The 18,073-nt window shown below is 37.0% G+C and overlaps 1 protein-coding gene across 11 annotated transcripts in view; it reads left to right on the plus strand.

The window, feature by feature from the left end:
- Positions 1 to 18,073, plus strand: part of LOC131067563 (uncharacterized) — a 225,361-nt gene that overhangs the window by 192,522 nt on the left and 14,766 nt on the right. For 9 of the 11 annotated variants that reach the window (XR_009111842.2, XR_009359122.1, XR_009111839.2 and 6 more), the window contains one exon: positions 17,611 to 17,667. Coding sequence is in view for 6 of the 11 variants with exons in the window: in XM_058002641.2 (XP_057858624.2) it covers positions 17,611 to 17,667 (57 nt within the window). In the remaining 5 variants the exon portion in view is untranslated. Of the gene's footprint in view, positions 1 to 15,872; positions 15,977 to 17,610; positions 17,668 to 18,073 lie in introns of those variants that run through there. The other 2 variants (XR_009111841.2, XR_009111843.2) reach the window with 2 other exon arrangements.

The raw sequence follows: 18,073 nt of genomic DNA on the forward strand, positions 1-18,073 counted from the left end.
AGGGTGAGCTCTCACAGTACTATGCAGCAAATCTTTAGCATTAGCCTACATTACTTCCATCTTGGAAGATAAAGACCGTTGCTTAAGATTGATATTTTTGATTTCATGGAATACCCATCTGAAAAGACGAAAAACCTCCAAAGAGCAGTTTTTGGCGACATTAAACACATCAAATGGTATCTCTTGTTTATGATGAAAATTCTGAGGGGAAAAATCTGCCGAATCTTGAGAATTCTGCTTCGAGCCATGAGAGGGAAATGACACCTCAACATTTTGAGTTTGGTCCATGGAATCCTGGTCATCAGAGCTATTAGAAACCTTCAAAGTGGCTTTTCGAGATTTACCCTTAGGGCGTTTACTCGAGCCTTCCCCACCAGCACCAGGGGAACCCATACTCACACCCGCAACAACCATCTTCGCCCCAGTTTTGGCCTTTTTGCTAGAATGAGGGGCATAATCCCCATCATCGCTATCAGTTTCCCATCCTTCCGATTCTGATTCCTCACTACCATCAATATTTTCAGCAGAAACATGGGATGGCTTACTGGGGTTTTCAGAAGCCCTAGCTTTGAAATGCTCAAAAATCAGAGCAATTAAACCTTGGTGTAAAACAGGATTAACATGGGGGTTTTTCCTTGAAATTGACAATACTTGCATTCAAAGAATACAACAAATAAAATGGCAATGACATTTTCTCATTATGATGGAAATGGTTAAGGAACACAAAGTCATACCTGTAAATTTTAGTGATCCTGTCGTCCAGAGTGAAGAACTCCATAATCACCTTTAGAAGCCCTCGCCATATGGCTTTAATCTGCTTCGGCTCAAAATAGGTCTTATTGGCTTTCACTAGGCGTTCACGTTCCTTCTCCTTCTTGGGGAATCTCTTCACAACAGCATCAGAGATTTTTCTCTCTCTGTAAAACTTAATCCCCTCCGTAGACATCCTCGTCACTTCAGAAATAAGTTCTTCATTAATCTCAGTCACCATACCAAACAGATGCACCTTACCATCTTTCCATCTCTTCACAAATTGTCTCGTAGCACTCTGGTTGTGCCCATGCAACTTCTCCAGAAAAGTCACCACACCCCCCTTCTGTTACAGAAGAGCAAAAATAAATATGAAAAGTATTTCAGACTTATGAAGGGTCACCTCTATTGGTGAAGAGCTATATGAAGTAGTATAAAAATAGACGAGTGATAGGTGTGAAAAGTAAGAGAGTTTAATATAATATCCCTCTAAATAGTGAGCAGATTTATCAAGACTTTTTGAACAGATTTGTGAAGATTCTATGAGCATATTTGTGAATACTTTATGAGGCAGATTCTAGCAGACTTATGAAGCATGTTGGAGCAGACTTATAGGACATATAAAATAGAGTATTGTGAGGAGAAGTATGAACAGATATATAAAGTTTAGTGAAGATATTGTAATCAGTTTTGTCACAGATTTATTGTCAGCATTATAACAGTTTGTAGAAGGAAGTTTGAGAAGAATAGAATCCATCATCTGTTGTAGAAGCAACATTGTCAAGGTGGAAAATCAGATTTATGTGAAGTGGGTTGGTGCTCACGGATTCTGAAGTGGGAGTTGGTGCTTCCAGTGGGTAGGTGCTCACAAAATCAGATTTGGGAGTTGGTGCTTCCAGTGGGTTGGTGCTCACAAACGTAGGGGTTGGTGCCTCTAGTAGGCTGGTGCCTACGTACATTGTAAAAGAAGAAATATATAAAGCATTGATTTGACTGTGATTTTCTCTTGTAAGGGTTTCCACGTATATATCTTGTGTTCTACTTTTGTTCATATTAGTTAGATCACACATGAAAGTTGGTATGCAATTAATATTTTAATGGGATAAGTTATATACTTGTGATTGAAGTTGAAAAAGTATAAATTGGTAAAATTTGTTGTTACCCTGCCCCCCTGCCCCTCATTATAACCATGTGCTCTTCATTTCCAACTTCTTCAACTTTGATATTTGGGAACATCAAAACTTGTGGTAGTAAATTGGAAGAAAGATTTGCTTACTAATGCCTATAAAATTTGAACTTTCAAATAAGAATTAGATAATGCATGGATGTGATTAAATTTTTTTATATTTTCTTGGAAAGAAGGGTATATAAGAAAATGGAATTATAAGGTTACTTTTGATTTTTTTTTTAAAGAATGGAGATTCCTTTAGACAAATATTCTATCTTCAACTGTCATACTTGAAATTAAAAAATTCAGACACAACTAATAAATAAAAACTTATGTGGAATAGATAATGGGAAAGAAAACCCACCTACATATGCAAACAAGTTACTAGATTGACATGATAAAGATGATAAGGTCAAAGCTATTATTAGTCATTCTCTTTCTGACTCTAAATTACTTTGTACAGATCTAGAAATATCATCAACAAAAATTGGGGATAATTTGAATAAAATCTTTGGGTCAAAAGCTATTAATGCAAAGTTTTCCCTAGAACTTAAACTATTTAGATTCAAGAGGCAAGATAGAATCACTATGTCAAACAACATAAGCAATTTGAGGCCTCTCATTAGGCAACTAGTAGAAATTAAGGCTTCAATAAATGATGATGATGATGCTAAGGCTATTATTTTAAATAATTTACTTTCAAAATACAATAATATTATAGTCAAATGGTTTCTCACACCCTAAAAGATATGATTTTAACTCTTTTAGTGGAAGAAAAGAGAACAATGTAGAAGATACAGAAGTTGATTCTCAACATGAGAATATATTATACTCATGAAGCAAAGATTAGATACAAACAAAGAGGGAGTTGAATGTTTTTACTACAAGAAAGAGGTCATAGAGCATGGAACTTTGCATTTTCAGCCAATGACATTCTCAAGGGAAAACTCAAAGATAAATAGAATGAAGCTAACTTATTTTGTATCAAGGACGAGGATTTGCTAGATGCTTTTGTTGAATTTTTTTGTTTTGAAGAGACTTGGGATGGATATTTATTTTATAAGCCTTCATTAATGGAGGCTGGAGGATTTTTATTTTCTCGAGCTAGTTTCTCACTCATAGATGGTGCTTTGTATGAGAAGCATATGTTTTTGTATTCTTTTTTGATGTTGACAGTATGGAAGAATGCACATATTGTGAAGTTTGTTTTTTGCAAACAAGAAGAGATCTACAATAAATTCAATATGGATTGATGCCTATATTGTTTGGAAGTCTATAGATCCTGGGAATTATACCCTTACAAGAGTCATGAGACAACTTGATCAAGTATTGTGGATGTAGCTCGATATGGCTTGTTGCCAAATAATTCGGATGTTTGGAGAGGTGGTAATAAAAAATACTGGGAATTCAGTTGAAGAGTTACACCTTTATGAGGGTTATAATGCAACTTAATGGAGTTTTACCTAGTCTAAGAATTGTTCTTTTAGAGGAAAGATTCTAAATAATATGTATTTGTGTTTTTTCAATCAGCGTGTATTGTTGTGTGTAATGTGAACCTTAATGGGGAGTGTTGGAAAAATTAAGATTTACCTTTAATAAAGTTTCTTTAATGGCTCAAGTTAATTAAGTTGTTTCGGCAAAATTATCTTAGATTTTATTGAAGTCATATTGTAATACAAAGGAGACAACTTAATATTTTCAATTATTATTTTTGTGTTCATTATTTACCATCATGATTTAGATTTTCAAGAAATGTCTATGCTCTACCACTTATATTGAAGGTCATCCAATATAATAACATTCCTCCATTCTCTCAGTGTTGTCTTTCCACCTCTACTTCAATCTCCTCCTAAATTCTAATAATTAGACACAGTTTTCTAAAACCTTACAATAATACATATAAAAAATATCCATTAACGAAAACAAATAAAAATATAAAAATATCAACTTCAACTAATCATACACAAATAAAAAATAATTCTCTTATTATCTTGCAAGCGACTTTTTAAATAAACATAAAATTTCTTGAATGAAGGACAAGGGATGTACCTATTCACCCTACCTTGAGAACTATAAAGAGGCAGGAACTATTTTAGAGAAGGTGTCGAACAGGGTAAGATGTGATTCAAGGCAGTCATATTCAGGAATACAGAAATTCGGTATTATAACTGCAGTTTGATCTGATGTATTGATTCTTATGATAGACAGTATAGGGGATCCTATCTATGATTACATGCTTATGAATAATTTGTATGCAATCTGAGAATACAATATTATTGTGTGATCTTTATATAGGGAATATAGGCAGCAATATGTAATTCTTTTTCTGTTTGTTGAAATCAATCATAGCAGGGATAATAAGGGAATGCAAGGAGGGGAAACAGTGATGAGGTCCTCTTCTAAGCATGCCACCTCATGGTGGTGACCAAGAGTCCCATGAGGCCAACGGGGTGCAAGGAGTGCTGCTCTTGGGCTTAGGAGGAAAGGATTCTCGGTCCACCCTATTGTAGTTGCCCCAAAAACCTACCATGGTTGACCATAGGATTAAGGAGTCCAATTGTAGGGAATGGAATAGGATGGCATGATGAAGGGGAAACGGTTATAGGATACCTAACTAGGTACACCACCTCATATGGATGGCAAGGGCCACATGAGGCCAAGATGGGTGGTATATACGCTCTTGGGCCTTGGGTAGAGAATCTCTTCGACACCCTATCAAGTTACCTTACCCGAGCTTCCCTATGGTTGATTTCCATTAATAAATTAGGTATATCATATGATTAAGTTAATGTTTCTCTATTCATTTCTTGTTCTACTAGGGATTGTGATTTTAGGGCAAAAACCAGGGCATTTATAAATAGGGACATTACAAATGGTATCGGAGCATTATCCTACCAGCCTGCAGGGTAAGGATAAATTGATTGTTGAACATACATGTATTTGTGTGCATACTTCATGTCTGCATGTAATCATATGTATGCTCCGTGTTTGATTCATACTTGATGAGTTTTCAGTAGGTCTACTCTATGAGTATCTATGATTACTATATACATATTCCTATCATCATGAGATTTCTAATTTTGGTTAATCTAGAATATGGGAGCGAACCAAGGGGATATGAACCTGTTTAGAAAAGTACATTGCATTAAAGGTCATAGATATGTGTCATGCTTCTAATCATCATCTTAAAATGTGGAAAGACTCAACAAGATATTCCATGTGCAAACATAGTGCCAACCTAATCAGTTTTTGCAAATAGAATTGGTTGAAGATGAGAGTAAACATATAGGTCTTAATTCAAATCGACAGTTTATGATAATATCTTAGTAACACAATGAAAGGTGGATAATAAGTTAGACCCCGTGATCATTCAACTATCGCTTGAGGACAAACAATTTTGGAATGGTGGACCATGTCATAATAATTTTAACCAAATGAAATATAATAATAATATTCAGTATGAGAAATAATAAAAATAATAAGAGAATTCAGGAATATATATGTGTGCATGTGTGTGTGTGTACTACTGCTGCTCAAACTGTCCTAGTTAATAAGACTTCATACTTTCCTATAAGATTGAAAGCCGATATGCCTTTCTTTGCTGCGAACCTAGAGCTTTCCCAGGTGGCAATCTGATCTTAATAAACCCTTAAGCAAAGTAGTTAACCTCAGTCACGATGCTAGGAGGCATGTGATTAGTTTAAGGGAGGCAGCGGCTCATTTAGAAAAGACACCTCTCTTGAACAAAGGACAAGGGATGTGGCTATTCACTCTCTTGAGAACTATGAAGAGGCAGGAAGTTTTTTAGAGAAGGCATCAAACAGGGTAAGATCTGATTCAAGGCAGTCATTTTCAGGAATACAGAAATTTGGTATTATAAATGCAGTTTGATCTGAAGTATTGATTCTTATGATAGACAGTATAAGGGATCCTATTTATAATTACTTGCTTATGAATAATGTGTATGCAATCTGAGAATATAATATTATTATGTGATCTTTATATAGGGAATATAGGCAGCAATATGTAATTATTTGTGTTTGCTGAAATCAATCATGTAAATGTTATTGCAATTTCCAATTTAATGAACAAGTTATATACTAGATGATGTATTTAAGATTTATTACTATGACAATAATATTATCGTCTTTCTTTTCTGCAGGTGTAGAGGATGAACATGTATCGATTTCAATGTCATCCTTTTCTTTTGAATGATGTATATATAGTAAAACAGCCACGATCAAGTGGCACCTTGATCGGACATGTCTTTTAGACATGTCCGACCAAGATGTCACTTGGTCGTGACTTGTCTACCGATTCACTTAGTGTTATGATAACTAATCGGTGTCAAAGCAAATGATAACAGATCGATATAAACACACCCGATAATGAATCAGTGTTAATAGCAAACAATAACAGATCGATATAAACACTCCCGATAATGAATCGGTGTTAATAGCAAACAAGCCCGATAACAAATAGCATTAGATCGACGCTTAACTATGTTAAGCAGGTCGTCGATCTAATCCATCTTTATCAATATCATAATTATGATCAATGTTACAGTCTGATAAACATATTCAGTTCGGAAAGCATAAATCAGATAATCTAACAGCATAGATGAGTAAACCAAAATAGAATAGAAGAGATTAACGAGTTAGGAAAGTCTTATCTTGCAGAAGCTACTAATGCATTAACACTCCCTTTTAGCTTTGGAAGATAGATAAAGTAACCTGCATCACATTTCCTTTTTCATAATGTCAGTCTCCAAGAATATACATCATCTATACATATGATAAGAAGTATCATCAGGACATAATATAAAACATCATTCATAGAGTATCACCTAACCATGTGATATAAAAATTCATCATTCCATTATGACAAGATATCACCTAAACATGTGATATCAGTATTGCCTAAACACGCAATACTAAGGATAAACATATGAGGATGGTTAGATTCTCATCTTATCCTGTTTGTGATATGTGCACAAACATTTTATACAAATGTTTTATCACAACACCATCATGGCACATCCATGACATACCAGAGATCCAACATGATAACTGGTTTAGAGAATCATAAGATCGTCACCTTATGATGTCTACATACAAGTGTTCATAATTTGAGAGATCGTCACCTCTTAGATATGAACACAGGGGGGTGAAACCCAGAATGTCCCAACATGACAAAAGAAGTTTACACATTAAACATCTTTTTTACAAAGCAGATTACCTTTCTATCATACCTAAACCTTTTCTGAAGTGATCAACCTTCACTCTAGAAAGTGGTTTGGTCAGAATATTTGCAGTCTGATCTCCTATGTTAACATATTCCAATTTGATCATATTTTTGTCTACCATGTCTCGCATATAATGGTATGGAATCTCAATATGCTTGGATCTGTCATGAAATACTGGATTTATAGAAAGCTTTATGCAGCTCTGGTTGTCACAATGGATGACAGTGGGTTTCATGGGTTCACCAAATAGTCCCACAAGCAACTTCTTAAGCCATACTGCCTCTCGAGCAGCCATGGAAGCTGCAATGTACTCGGCCTCGGTGGAACTCTGAGCTACAGAAGACTGTTTTCTGCTGATCCAAGATATCATGGCTGATCCTAAACTGAAGCAACACCCTGAAGTGCTTTTCCTGTTAGTCACACTCCACTCCCAGCCCAATCTGAGTCTGTAAATCCGTGTAGGTCTAGATCGACTTTCTCATATTTGAGACCAAGGTTTAGAGTACCTTGTAAGTATCTCATAATGTGTTTCACTGCAATCAAGTGAATTTCCTTAGGTTCACTGACTTAAGGCATTGACAGCATAACAGATATCTGGCTTTGTACTTTTCAATATTGCCATCTGTAGCATGTTTGATTTTAAAAAGCCATTTAGATGACACAACTGATTTCTTAGTAGGCCTAGGAACGATCTCCCAAACATCATTCTTCATAATGGACTGATACTCTTCAGACATGGCATCCTTCCATACTTGATGTTTAAGTGCATCTGATACATTGTTTGGTTCAGCTTTAGAGAGATCATTCATAAGAGCAACATAGCTAGTGAACTTATTAGGTCTTTTGCTTTCCCTGAAGGTTCTTGAAGGAGCAGCAAACTTCTGAGCTTATGCTACAGTCTTGGTGGCCCATAGAGGTCTTTTCTTGAGGTTTTCTCTAGGTGGGATTGGAGTTTCACCTATAGTTGTTGTCGGGAATAATCATTATGTTATGTTGTCATATTATGTTTATGTTGTCATCGGTAATAATGAGTTACGACGGTCAGTTAGTTAGTCGTCCCGAAGGGCAATTGGATGCGATGGTTGGTCGTACCCCTTCGGGTATTATATATTGCGTACCTTTCCTTCGAAGTGGATCATGATAGTCGTGTAAAAATGTAATGTTATAAGCACTTGATGTACATGGACTGTTGAATTAATACAGAGACTGGTTATTTAATGTATTTCCATTATGTTCTGTGCATTTACTTTCTGCATTTAACCGTTTACCCGAGAGGGCAAACATTTGGCGCCGTTGCCTAGACATACTCGGGAACAGAAGATGCGGATGGTGCACGGACGCGATGGGCCTACCCGTCGATGAGATGAACCCAGAGGCCGACGATGCTCACACGGAACAATCGACAAAGGGGAAATTGAACCCTGTAATAATCCTGACACAATGTTGAGATAAATTGTGGCCGAAAGGAAAAATAATAAAAGTTTTTTTTTTTTTGTTTTGTACATGGCGTGTGCTTGCTATGTACGGAAGTGATTTATGCCCAATATATTAAACAAAGATAGAAATAAAAAAGCAGAAACGGACGAGTGGGAGGCCGTGCAGAGGGCCTTGATTCTAAAGCAGCAAGTAGAACGGAGACGGAGGCTGAGGCAACTTGCCGAAGGACGACCTGCCGAAGGGTGGCCCGAAGGGAACCACGGAGGTGTCACGGAGGGTGCAGAAGCCGAGGGAAGTTTCTACGCGTCGCCAGAACACCGTAGGGTGCGAAGCCATGAAGAGTTTCTGGCGGAAACAAGGTTAAGGAGAGATCTAGTCGAAGAGACTCGGGATCAGTTTAGAAACTTATCCCTTACACCACGGAGTGAAGATCACCAACGGGAACCGGGAGTGGGCGCGGGTGGGAGCGAAGGGGAGGGCAACCGTACGGGTGTAGGTGCCACACACGACAGGCAAAACACCGTACCTCCAGTCGCCCACGCAGGACACACCACCGGCACCACCGGAGGAAGCAGCGCAGGGTCACAGACACAGGCACAGCCGCCCCCAGGAAGACGACCTAGGATGGCGAGTAAACAAAAATTGCCAAAGTTCACAGCGGACGACAAGGAAGACCCCTTACGGCACTGTCGTACATGTGAAACCATTTGGTCCACCAACGGAGTGACAAACCAAGATGACTGGGTACAGCAGTTCCCAGCCACGTTACGTGGAGTTGCCATAGATTGGTACTCCAATGTGGACAAGCAAAAAGTGGCCACGTGGGCCAATCTACAGAAGGAATTCACGGAGGAGTTTTGGTTGCTCCGTGATGACAATGAAATTGTAACGGAGATATACAGTACCAAACAAGGTACCAAGGAGACAGTACGGGCATACAGCAGGAGGCTGAAGGAATTGCTGGGAAAAATGGAGAGTCAACCAGCAGAAAAGGGTTTTCAGGCGAGGACGTAGCAAGTGTATAAGTTTTGGGCTCCATTGGTGTCAGTAGTTTTTGCCATTCATCTCTATTTTGTATTAAGTCGTCCGTAGTCGACTTCTTTTCTTGGGGGGAATGATGTTGCCGGGAATAATCATTATGTTATGTTGTCATATTATGTTTATGTTGTCGTCAGTAATAATGAGTTACGACGGTCAGTTAGTTAGTTGTCCCAAAGGGCAATTGGACACGACGGTTGGTCGCACCCCTTCGGGTATTATATATTGCGTACCTTTCCTTCGAAGTGGATCATGATAGTCGTGTAAAAATGTAATGTTTAAGCACTTGATGTACATGGACTGTTGAATTAATACAGAGACTAGTTATTTAATGTATTTCCATTATGTTCTGTGCATTTACTTTCTGCATTTAACCGTTTACCCGAGAGGGCAAACAATAGTTTCCTCAAGACTCTCCCTTTGAAGCTCAGGAGTAGGGTCTTCTTCTATGTTAGGAGTGGGGATATAGATTTTAGGTTCTATTGTACTTAGGGCTCTTTTGAAGGCTAAGTCTTCTTCAAAGATTACATCCCTACTAAGTTCAATATTTCTCTGACCATGTATATATACTCTATAGGCCTTGGATGTTTCACTATATCCTACAAGTATTCCTCTTTTTCCAGAAGGTTCTAGTTTTAGTCTTTTCTCTTTAGGTACATGTATATAGACAGGACACCCAAATATCCTAAGGTGGCTGATATTTGGCTTTAGTTTGGTAAATACTTCTTCAGGAGTTTTATCTTCAAGATGTGAGTGAGGACATCTGTTTTGTATATACACAGCAGTGTTAGTTGCTTCTGCCCAAAGATTGATATTTAGATTATGATCAAGAATCATGGCTTTGGCAGCTTCTACAATTGTCCTATTTTTCCTCTCAGCTACCCCATTTTGTTGAGGATTATAAGGTATTGTTAGCTCCCTCTTAATCCCTGAGTTTTTACAAAAATCTCTAAATAATTCTGATGTGTATTCCCCCCCATTATCAGTCCTTAGGGTTTTGATTTTATTACCTGAGTAGTTCTCTGTCAGTGATTTAAACTCTTTAAACCTACTAAGGATCTCTTCTGATTCTTTACACTTCAGAAGTAGATCCAAGTTTTCCTAGAGTAGTCATCAACAAATATTACATAATACAAACATCCTCCTAGAGAGGGAGTGGACATGGGTCCACATACATCAGAATGAACTAACTCTAATACTTTGCTTGTTTTTCTAGTACTATTATGGAAGGCACCCTTGATATTTTTACCTAGGGCACATCCCTTGCATGCCTCTGAATGATATTGCTGCAACTTAGGTAAACCTGTGACAAGGTTTCCCATAGATGACAAAACTCTATAATTCAGGTGGCCTAGTCTTCTATGCCAGACCTCATTTGCATTTGTTGCTTCGTGAATTAGGGCTAGGTTGGGCTCTGTGCACAACTCATATAAATAGCCTCGTCTTTGACCAATGACTTTAGCTTTCTTGATGGAAGAATTTCTCGGCCAAGCCAACACCTTGTTCTCCATGAAGGTTACTCTGTATCCGTTATCTTCTAGGGCTGATATGGAGACTAGATTTCTCTTGATGCCGGGGACATACAGTACTCCTTCGAGTTTCAATGATATGGATGTCTCCAGTTTGATGGTGCAGGAACCAATTCCTCTAACTGGATGTGAGGAATCATCTCCGATGGTTACTTCCTCTTCATTATCCTCTGTCATGGAGTCTAGCACTTCTCTAAACCCTGTAATGTGTCTGGATGAACTATTGTCGATCACCCAAGAGTTAGACTTATTTGATGCATGGCTTGTAAGTGCTAAGTAGAGGACATAGTTCTGGGAGTCATCTTCTCTTTTAGATTTTCCTGCTCTGGCAAATGTGGCTTGTTTGGCTCTCTTTGGACACTTTGCAACAAAGTGCTCGAACTTATCGCACCTATAGCATGAATATGTGATAGGTCTCTCTTTGAAGTGTTCTTGCCTTGATGACCCTTCCTCAACCTAAATTGCTTCTTCTTGGTTGTCTTATTTGTGTTAGTATTTAGGACTTGAAGGTCTTCATCTATGTTCTTTTGTTTTATTCCCATTTTGTTCAATCTTGATTCTTCTTGGAGACAATCGTCCCTTAATCTTTCAAACTTAGGATATTTGGACCTTGCACTGATGCCTTGGACGAATATACTCCATCCACTAGGCAACCCATCTAGAGCAATGAGTGTTAACTCTTTGCTTTGGATCTCGTAATCCAGAGTTGCTAGTTCATCTCTTAGAATTGATATCCGCATAAAGTAGGCATTGATTGTCTCCCCCTTGTTCATGGTGATATGATTTATTTCTCGTTTTAACGCCAGAGTTCGACTTGCATTTGATATCTCAAATGTGCTTTCAAGTGCTTTGAACATTTTATAGGCTGTCTGATGTTTTCTTATGATGGGCATTATGTTGTTTCTCACCTCATCAACTATTATTTTTATGGCTTTTTCATTTCCTTCAATCCATGCGGTTTTGTCAGGTTCATTTTCAGGTTGATCATTTTTAGTTTGAACAAATGAATCCACTTTGTTCTCCTTTAAGATCATTTGGATTCTGAATTTCCAGGCTGAAAAATCATTGCCACCTCCGAGTCTGTCTTCGAATCTGATAGCGCTGGCCATTGGAGAAATGTGATGTAGTATATAACCTTGTTCTTAAATTATTCACAAAATTGAATAGCCTCAAGTTCGATAACCTGGCTCTGATACCATGTAAATGTTATTGCAATTTCCAATTTAATGAACAAGTTATATACTAGATGATGTATTTAAGATTTATTACTATGACAATAATATTATCGTCTTTCTTTTCTGCAGGTGTAGAGGATGAACATGTATCGATTTCAATGTCATCCTTTTCTTTTGAATGATGTATATATAGTAAAACAACCACGATCAAGTGGCACCTTGATCGGACATGTCTTTTAGACGTGTCCGACCAAGATGTCACTTGGTCGTGACTTGTCTACCGATTCACTTAGTGTTATGATAACTAATTGGTGTCAAAGCAAATGATAACAGATCGATATAAACACACCCGATAATGAATTGGTGTTAATAGAAAACAATAACAGATCGATATAAACACTCCCGATAATGAATTGGTGTTAATAGCAAACAAGCCCGATAACAAATAGCATTAGATCGACGCTTAACTATGTTAAGCAGGTTGTCGATCTAATCCATCTTTATCAATATCATAATTATGATCAATGTTACAGTCTAATAAACATATTCAGTTCGGAAAGCATAAATCAGATAATCTAACAGCATAGATGAGTAAACCAAAACAGAATAGAAGAGATTAACGAGTTAGGAAAGTCTTATCTTGCAGAAGCTACTGATGCATTAACAAATCATAGTAGGGATAATAAGGGAATGCAAGGAGGGGAAACAGCAGTGAGGTCCTCTTCTAAGCACGCCACCTCATGGTGGTGACCGAGAGTCCCATGAGGCAAGGGGGTGCAAGGAGTTCTGCCCTTGGGCTTAGGAGGGAAGGATTATCGGGACACCCTATTGTAGTTGCCCCAAAACCCTACCATGGTTGACCATGGGATTAAGGAGTCCAATCATAGGGAATGGAATAGGATGGCATGATGAAGGGGAAACGGTTATAGGACACCTCACTAGGTACACCACCTAATATGGATGGCAAGGGTCACATGAGTCCAAGAGGGATGGTATATCCACTCTCGAGCCTAGGGTAGACAATCTCTTTGACACCTTATCAAGTCACCTTACCCTAGCTTCACTATGGTTGATTTTCATCAATAAATTAGCTATATCATGTTATTATGTTAATGTTCCTCTATTCCATTTCTTGTTTTACTTGGGTTGTGATTTATGGGCGAAAACTAGGGCATTTATAAATAGGGGACATTGCACAGGAGCTCTTATAACACTATTGGATCCAGTTTCAGATACATGTTGAATAAAAGTAGAGATTTAAATTGGAAAACAATATGAACAAAATATGTTATTTAGAGGTTATAATTTACATTACAAACTTGGTTTATAAAACCATTTTTCTAAACAACTTCTAAGTATTCTTTAATAACTAAAAGACTGCTGAACTACATTAATCACACTTACATTAGACCAACACAACATTAGTAAAAATCCAAGTAACCTTTGGATCATATTATTTGACAATATCTTGTAAACAATGACTTACTTCTTTTACTTAAATAGTCCCCTTTTTCTTTAAGAAAGTTGGCATAGCTATATGGCTAATAAAATCCTAAAAGGATCTTAAATGCCCCTGTTGAAGTGGCCTATGGGCAAAATGATGGCTTGGGCAGCATGGGTTGAAGGCTTCCATAACTGTGAAGAAGTTTGTGGTTCTGTTACTGCCCCGTATGTATCCCTATAGCTTCTCCCTATGGGGAGTTGGTTGTCTGTTATGCTGAAGTGTATAGTGGAAGGATTTATTGCTCAGTCTATTGAGGTAGAGAAGGATAAACACAATAAGATCTTTGAGGTGTCTCAAGATATTGAGTAATTGTTGGAAGAAATCTTAGGCTGCCCACAAGGAAATCTTGGGTTAAACCTATTGGAAGTATGCCCTGTTCTACTCAATCCTTATCTTCGAATACAATTGAGGATGTGTAAGAGTTTGCTCCTATAGTTTCTGATTCAATAGTTGATAGGGCATCCTCTAGGCTGAAGATTTTTCTCAGTGGAAAGTTTATCTGAGCTCAGCCAAACATTGATGTTTCAGTAAACGGGCACTACGAAAATAGAAATTATGCGGTTATATTGAAATCTCAGCTATGATGAATGATTTCTTTTTATCTTTTTTTTGAATCATGAAGATTGTTTTCAGACCCTCTTGGATTGTTTGTAGTTTTTGGGTGAGTCAGTGTTCTTCCTTCAAAAATGGAAATTGAGTTTTGATCCTTGGAATGAATCACTAGGGTACTTGTCTAGGTTAGGATTCTAGACTTAGTGTTGGAATATTGGGATGATAATGTTTTTAAGGGTATTGCTAATAATCTCGGTTAGCTTGTAGCCATTAATATGGTGACCAAATGTAGGAAATGTCTATTGTTTGCTAGATTTTGTGTACATGCAAATGTGAATCTAGTTCATCCTTCTATTACATTGCCCTCTAAATTTGGTGAGTGGGTGTAACAAATTGTTTACAAGGATTCCTCAACGATGTGCCAAAAATGCCACAAAGCTGGCCACTTTTCTACTATTTGCCTAAACAATAGAAGGAAGCAAAACTCTTGGAAGATAAAAGAAAATAAGGATCTTGGCCTTAAACAATTTTTGGTAGAGATGACCTTGGTGAGGGAGGGCCTTCTTTGGATAGGATATCTCTGTTGAAAATATTGTTCCTTTCTCAAAACGGTAAACCCCTTAGCTAGGATTGGAAGCGTTCAAACGAGGCTAGTGGGAAGCCAAAATTTTTGAATGAGGATTTGGTTGGTTCTCTATGTTCACCTGTCCTACCTTCCACTAATAAGGATAAAAGGAAGAAGCAGAGTTACCCCGGGACGCGTCCCTGGGTTTTTTTTTTTCAGGCGACTTCCCTATAAATTGTGCATAGTGATAGTGAATTTAGACAATGAATTATGTAAGCAATTTGACTTTGACAATCAATTTAACACAAATTTGGCATAAGAACTCTGCTGGTTCTTATATTTTAAGGTTCTATAATGCATATGTGCATGTTTTATCGATGTTTTCATATGAATATTTTACATTTCCCTATATATTTTAATTTTCCCTATTTTTATATAGCCGTCCCCAAAATTGGCAAAAAAAATTGCCATCCCAGAAACTCATCCTTTTGTCCCCATCCCAGAAACTCGGGGTAACATAGGGAAGAATCATTTGGATGAAAGATTACTAAGAAGCCCTATGAATTTTTATGTTTCAAGCTTTGCAATCAAACAAGAGAGCACAGCCAACAAGGAAATTCGCCTCCATAATTCTATTGTGAAAGCTGTTGGTATTCAATGTTAGAGTAATTATGTCCCTTATTATTTTATTACACTTAAGCTAAACTTAGGAATGTTTTTCTGTTATTTGTTTGAGTTAATTATAGGCCAGATTGTCTCAAGTCATATGATTAAGACACTTAAACTAAACTTAGGAATGCTTCTCTACTATTTGATTGAGCTAATTATAAGGTTTTTATCTAGGATTTTATCTTTATGCTTTTATAAGAATTCATTGTATTTATGGTAATCTATCCAATTTATTGACAGGTTAATCTCAATATCAATTTCTCTGTGGATCAAATCTCTCTCAAGGTTGCATAGCATCAATCATAGCTTTTTCTCTTCAAATGTGCTAAGCGTTTTGGATGCAGGTGATTTCTAGGAGTTGGGTTAGCTATCAACTCCAACTTTCAAATCTCTTTGGAGCACGATGGCTTCAAGCCACCTTGATTCAATCAATCTCTTGTACTATTCAATAATTTCTAATTGCTTTTAATCTCTATTGGGAGATCATGCAGGTTTTGTTTGTTTACAGCCTTAGTCTTGAGTGATTCTTGTTACTGTTTCTCTATTGAATGAGCATTGGGCTTCTTAGCTATATCTGTCCTGGTCTTTTCAAAAGGGCTGGGACTCTTTCAAATCTCCTTTTTACTTAATAAAAAATATATATTGAATTTACCCAGGAAATAAATTTTTATGTTGTATCATTTTGATTTTTTGTAACAAGAGATACAATCCATTTGGAAATGAAAATGGATCCTTCTATAGTCCACGATAGATTTGTTTATAAGTACAGATGGCTTATAGTATTATGGGACTACCTCGTACTCCTAGTAGGCGGTACCTAATTGTGCTACAAACAAGGCATACATACCTTACCTCCTGTAGAGTTTGAACTTGTGACCTCTCCAAGAAGAATACAAGTTCTCCATCACTAGGCAAACTCAGCTAAGTTAAGTTGACGTACACATTTTGGGATATTTATCTCCACTTGTTTTCTGACCTACATGTTCAATTTTAATTTCAGGTCACTGGAGCTGATAACATTACTGAAATTTTGTGATTAAACCCAATATAGGCTTACAATATTTTGTTGAAAAGCCTTAAGCTTTTTCTTGTCAATGTGGTAAACATATGCCATAATAGTGCATAATCTCAAGGTCACACTCTAGCTTCACAAGTTGGTTGTAATATCCAAATAGTAGTTTACTTTAAAATATAGACTTTTTAAACGTACTGAAGGAGGTTCTTTAAATGTGAATCACAATGGATCATAATTACTTTAGCAGCCTTCAAATTCTCAGTCCATAACATTTGCTTTTATTATTGGTCGGTAAATATAAAGTAGTGGACACACTAAAACACCATTAGAACTTCAGAATTTTAGGCAAGGGAAAAATATATGCCGAGAGCTGGAAAGGAGAAGAGAGAAGAGTGCTGGAACCAAGTGGGCAGAGTACTAGAGGGAGGAAACAGAGGACCAGAAGTAAGAAGATACCTGTTGTACTGGGGAAAAATGGAGATAGAGAAGCACATAGGAATCACACGCAGCTTGATTCCAGCACCGAGGAAGCAACCTTATCATTTCTTATTTTTTGGCTTTTGTCCCTCCATAAGTTTGAACGACCATAGCCTTCAGCTAAAGATAATTTAAAATAATTACTGGAGAAGAATCGGAATGTAGGCCTTTCTCTTTTAGCTTTCTTTTCAGTTAAGGCACTGAATTCCTTTGTAAACATTGCTATATCTGAGCGGACCAAACTCTTCGGTGTATATTTGCAGTTTTTATACATGTTTTTTGTTTTGTTTTATATTCCACATTATGTGTATTACAAAGGTTAGCTCATTTACGAGAAAATGCCAATTAGACAGCCAGCCATGTTGCAGACCACATATAAATTCTCTGTTTTTTATTGGTAATTAATATTATAATTTAGACAATGGTTTTTGTTTCCTTTTGTGGTAATCTTCATATTAATATTTTCTTAGGGTTGCTTTCATACAGGTGGCAATGCTATTGGGATTAGAAGGAGCATCAACCATTCCAAAACGAGCTATACAGGTGACTTTAAGTGCATCTTCCCTAATATTTGTATTTCAAGTAGGCTGGTCAGACTATAAGTTTCAATGATCAAACCCAACAGAAATATTTTAAATTCATGAAGCAATAGTAAAATTCTCCCCGAATAAATTTGCAATTAAATTTCATTGCAAACAGTTATAATTAATGGACGTTTCGGAATAACAAATTGAACGCATCCATTCTTGTTAAGTACAATCTTCCTACTCTGTAGAAACTAGAAGAAAATTTAGAGTTTGTTGGCTGAGAAGAAATACCTATTGGGATGTGAAGTCCAACTCTTCATTTCATCTTCCCATCTCTGTCCCTTCGTCTTATGTGAAGACTATTGTATAAATATGAGGGTAAATCCCTATGTATGTAAGCTACAAGAATAAAATAAAGATCT

The sequence above is a fragment of the Cryptomeria japonica genome, chromosome 10 (assembly GCF_030272615.1).
Source record: "Cryptomeria japonica chromosome 10, Sugi_1.0, whole genome shotgun sequence".
Classification (NCBI taxonomy): domain Eukaryota; kingdom Viridiplantae; phylum Streptophyta; class Pinopsida; order Cupressales; family Cupressaceae; genus Cryptomeria; species Cryptomeria japonica.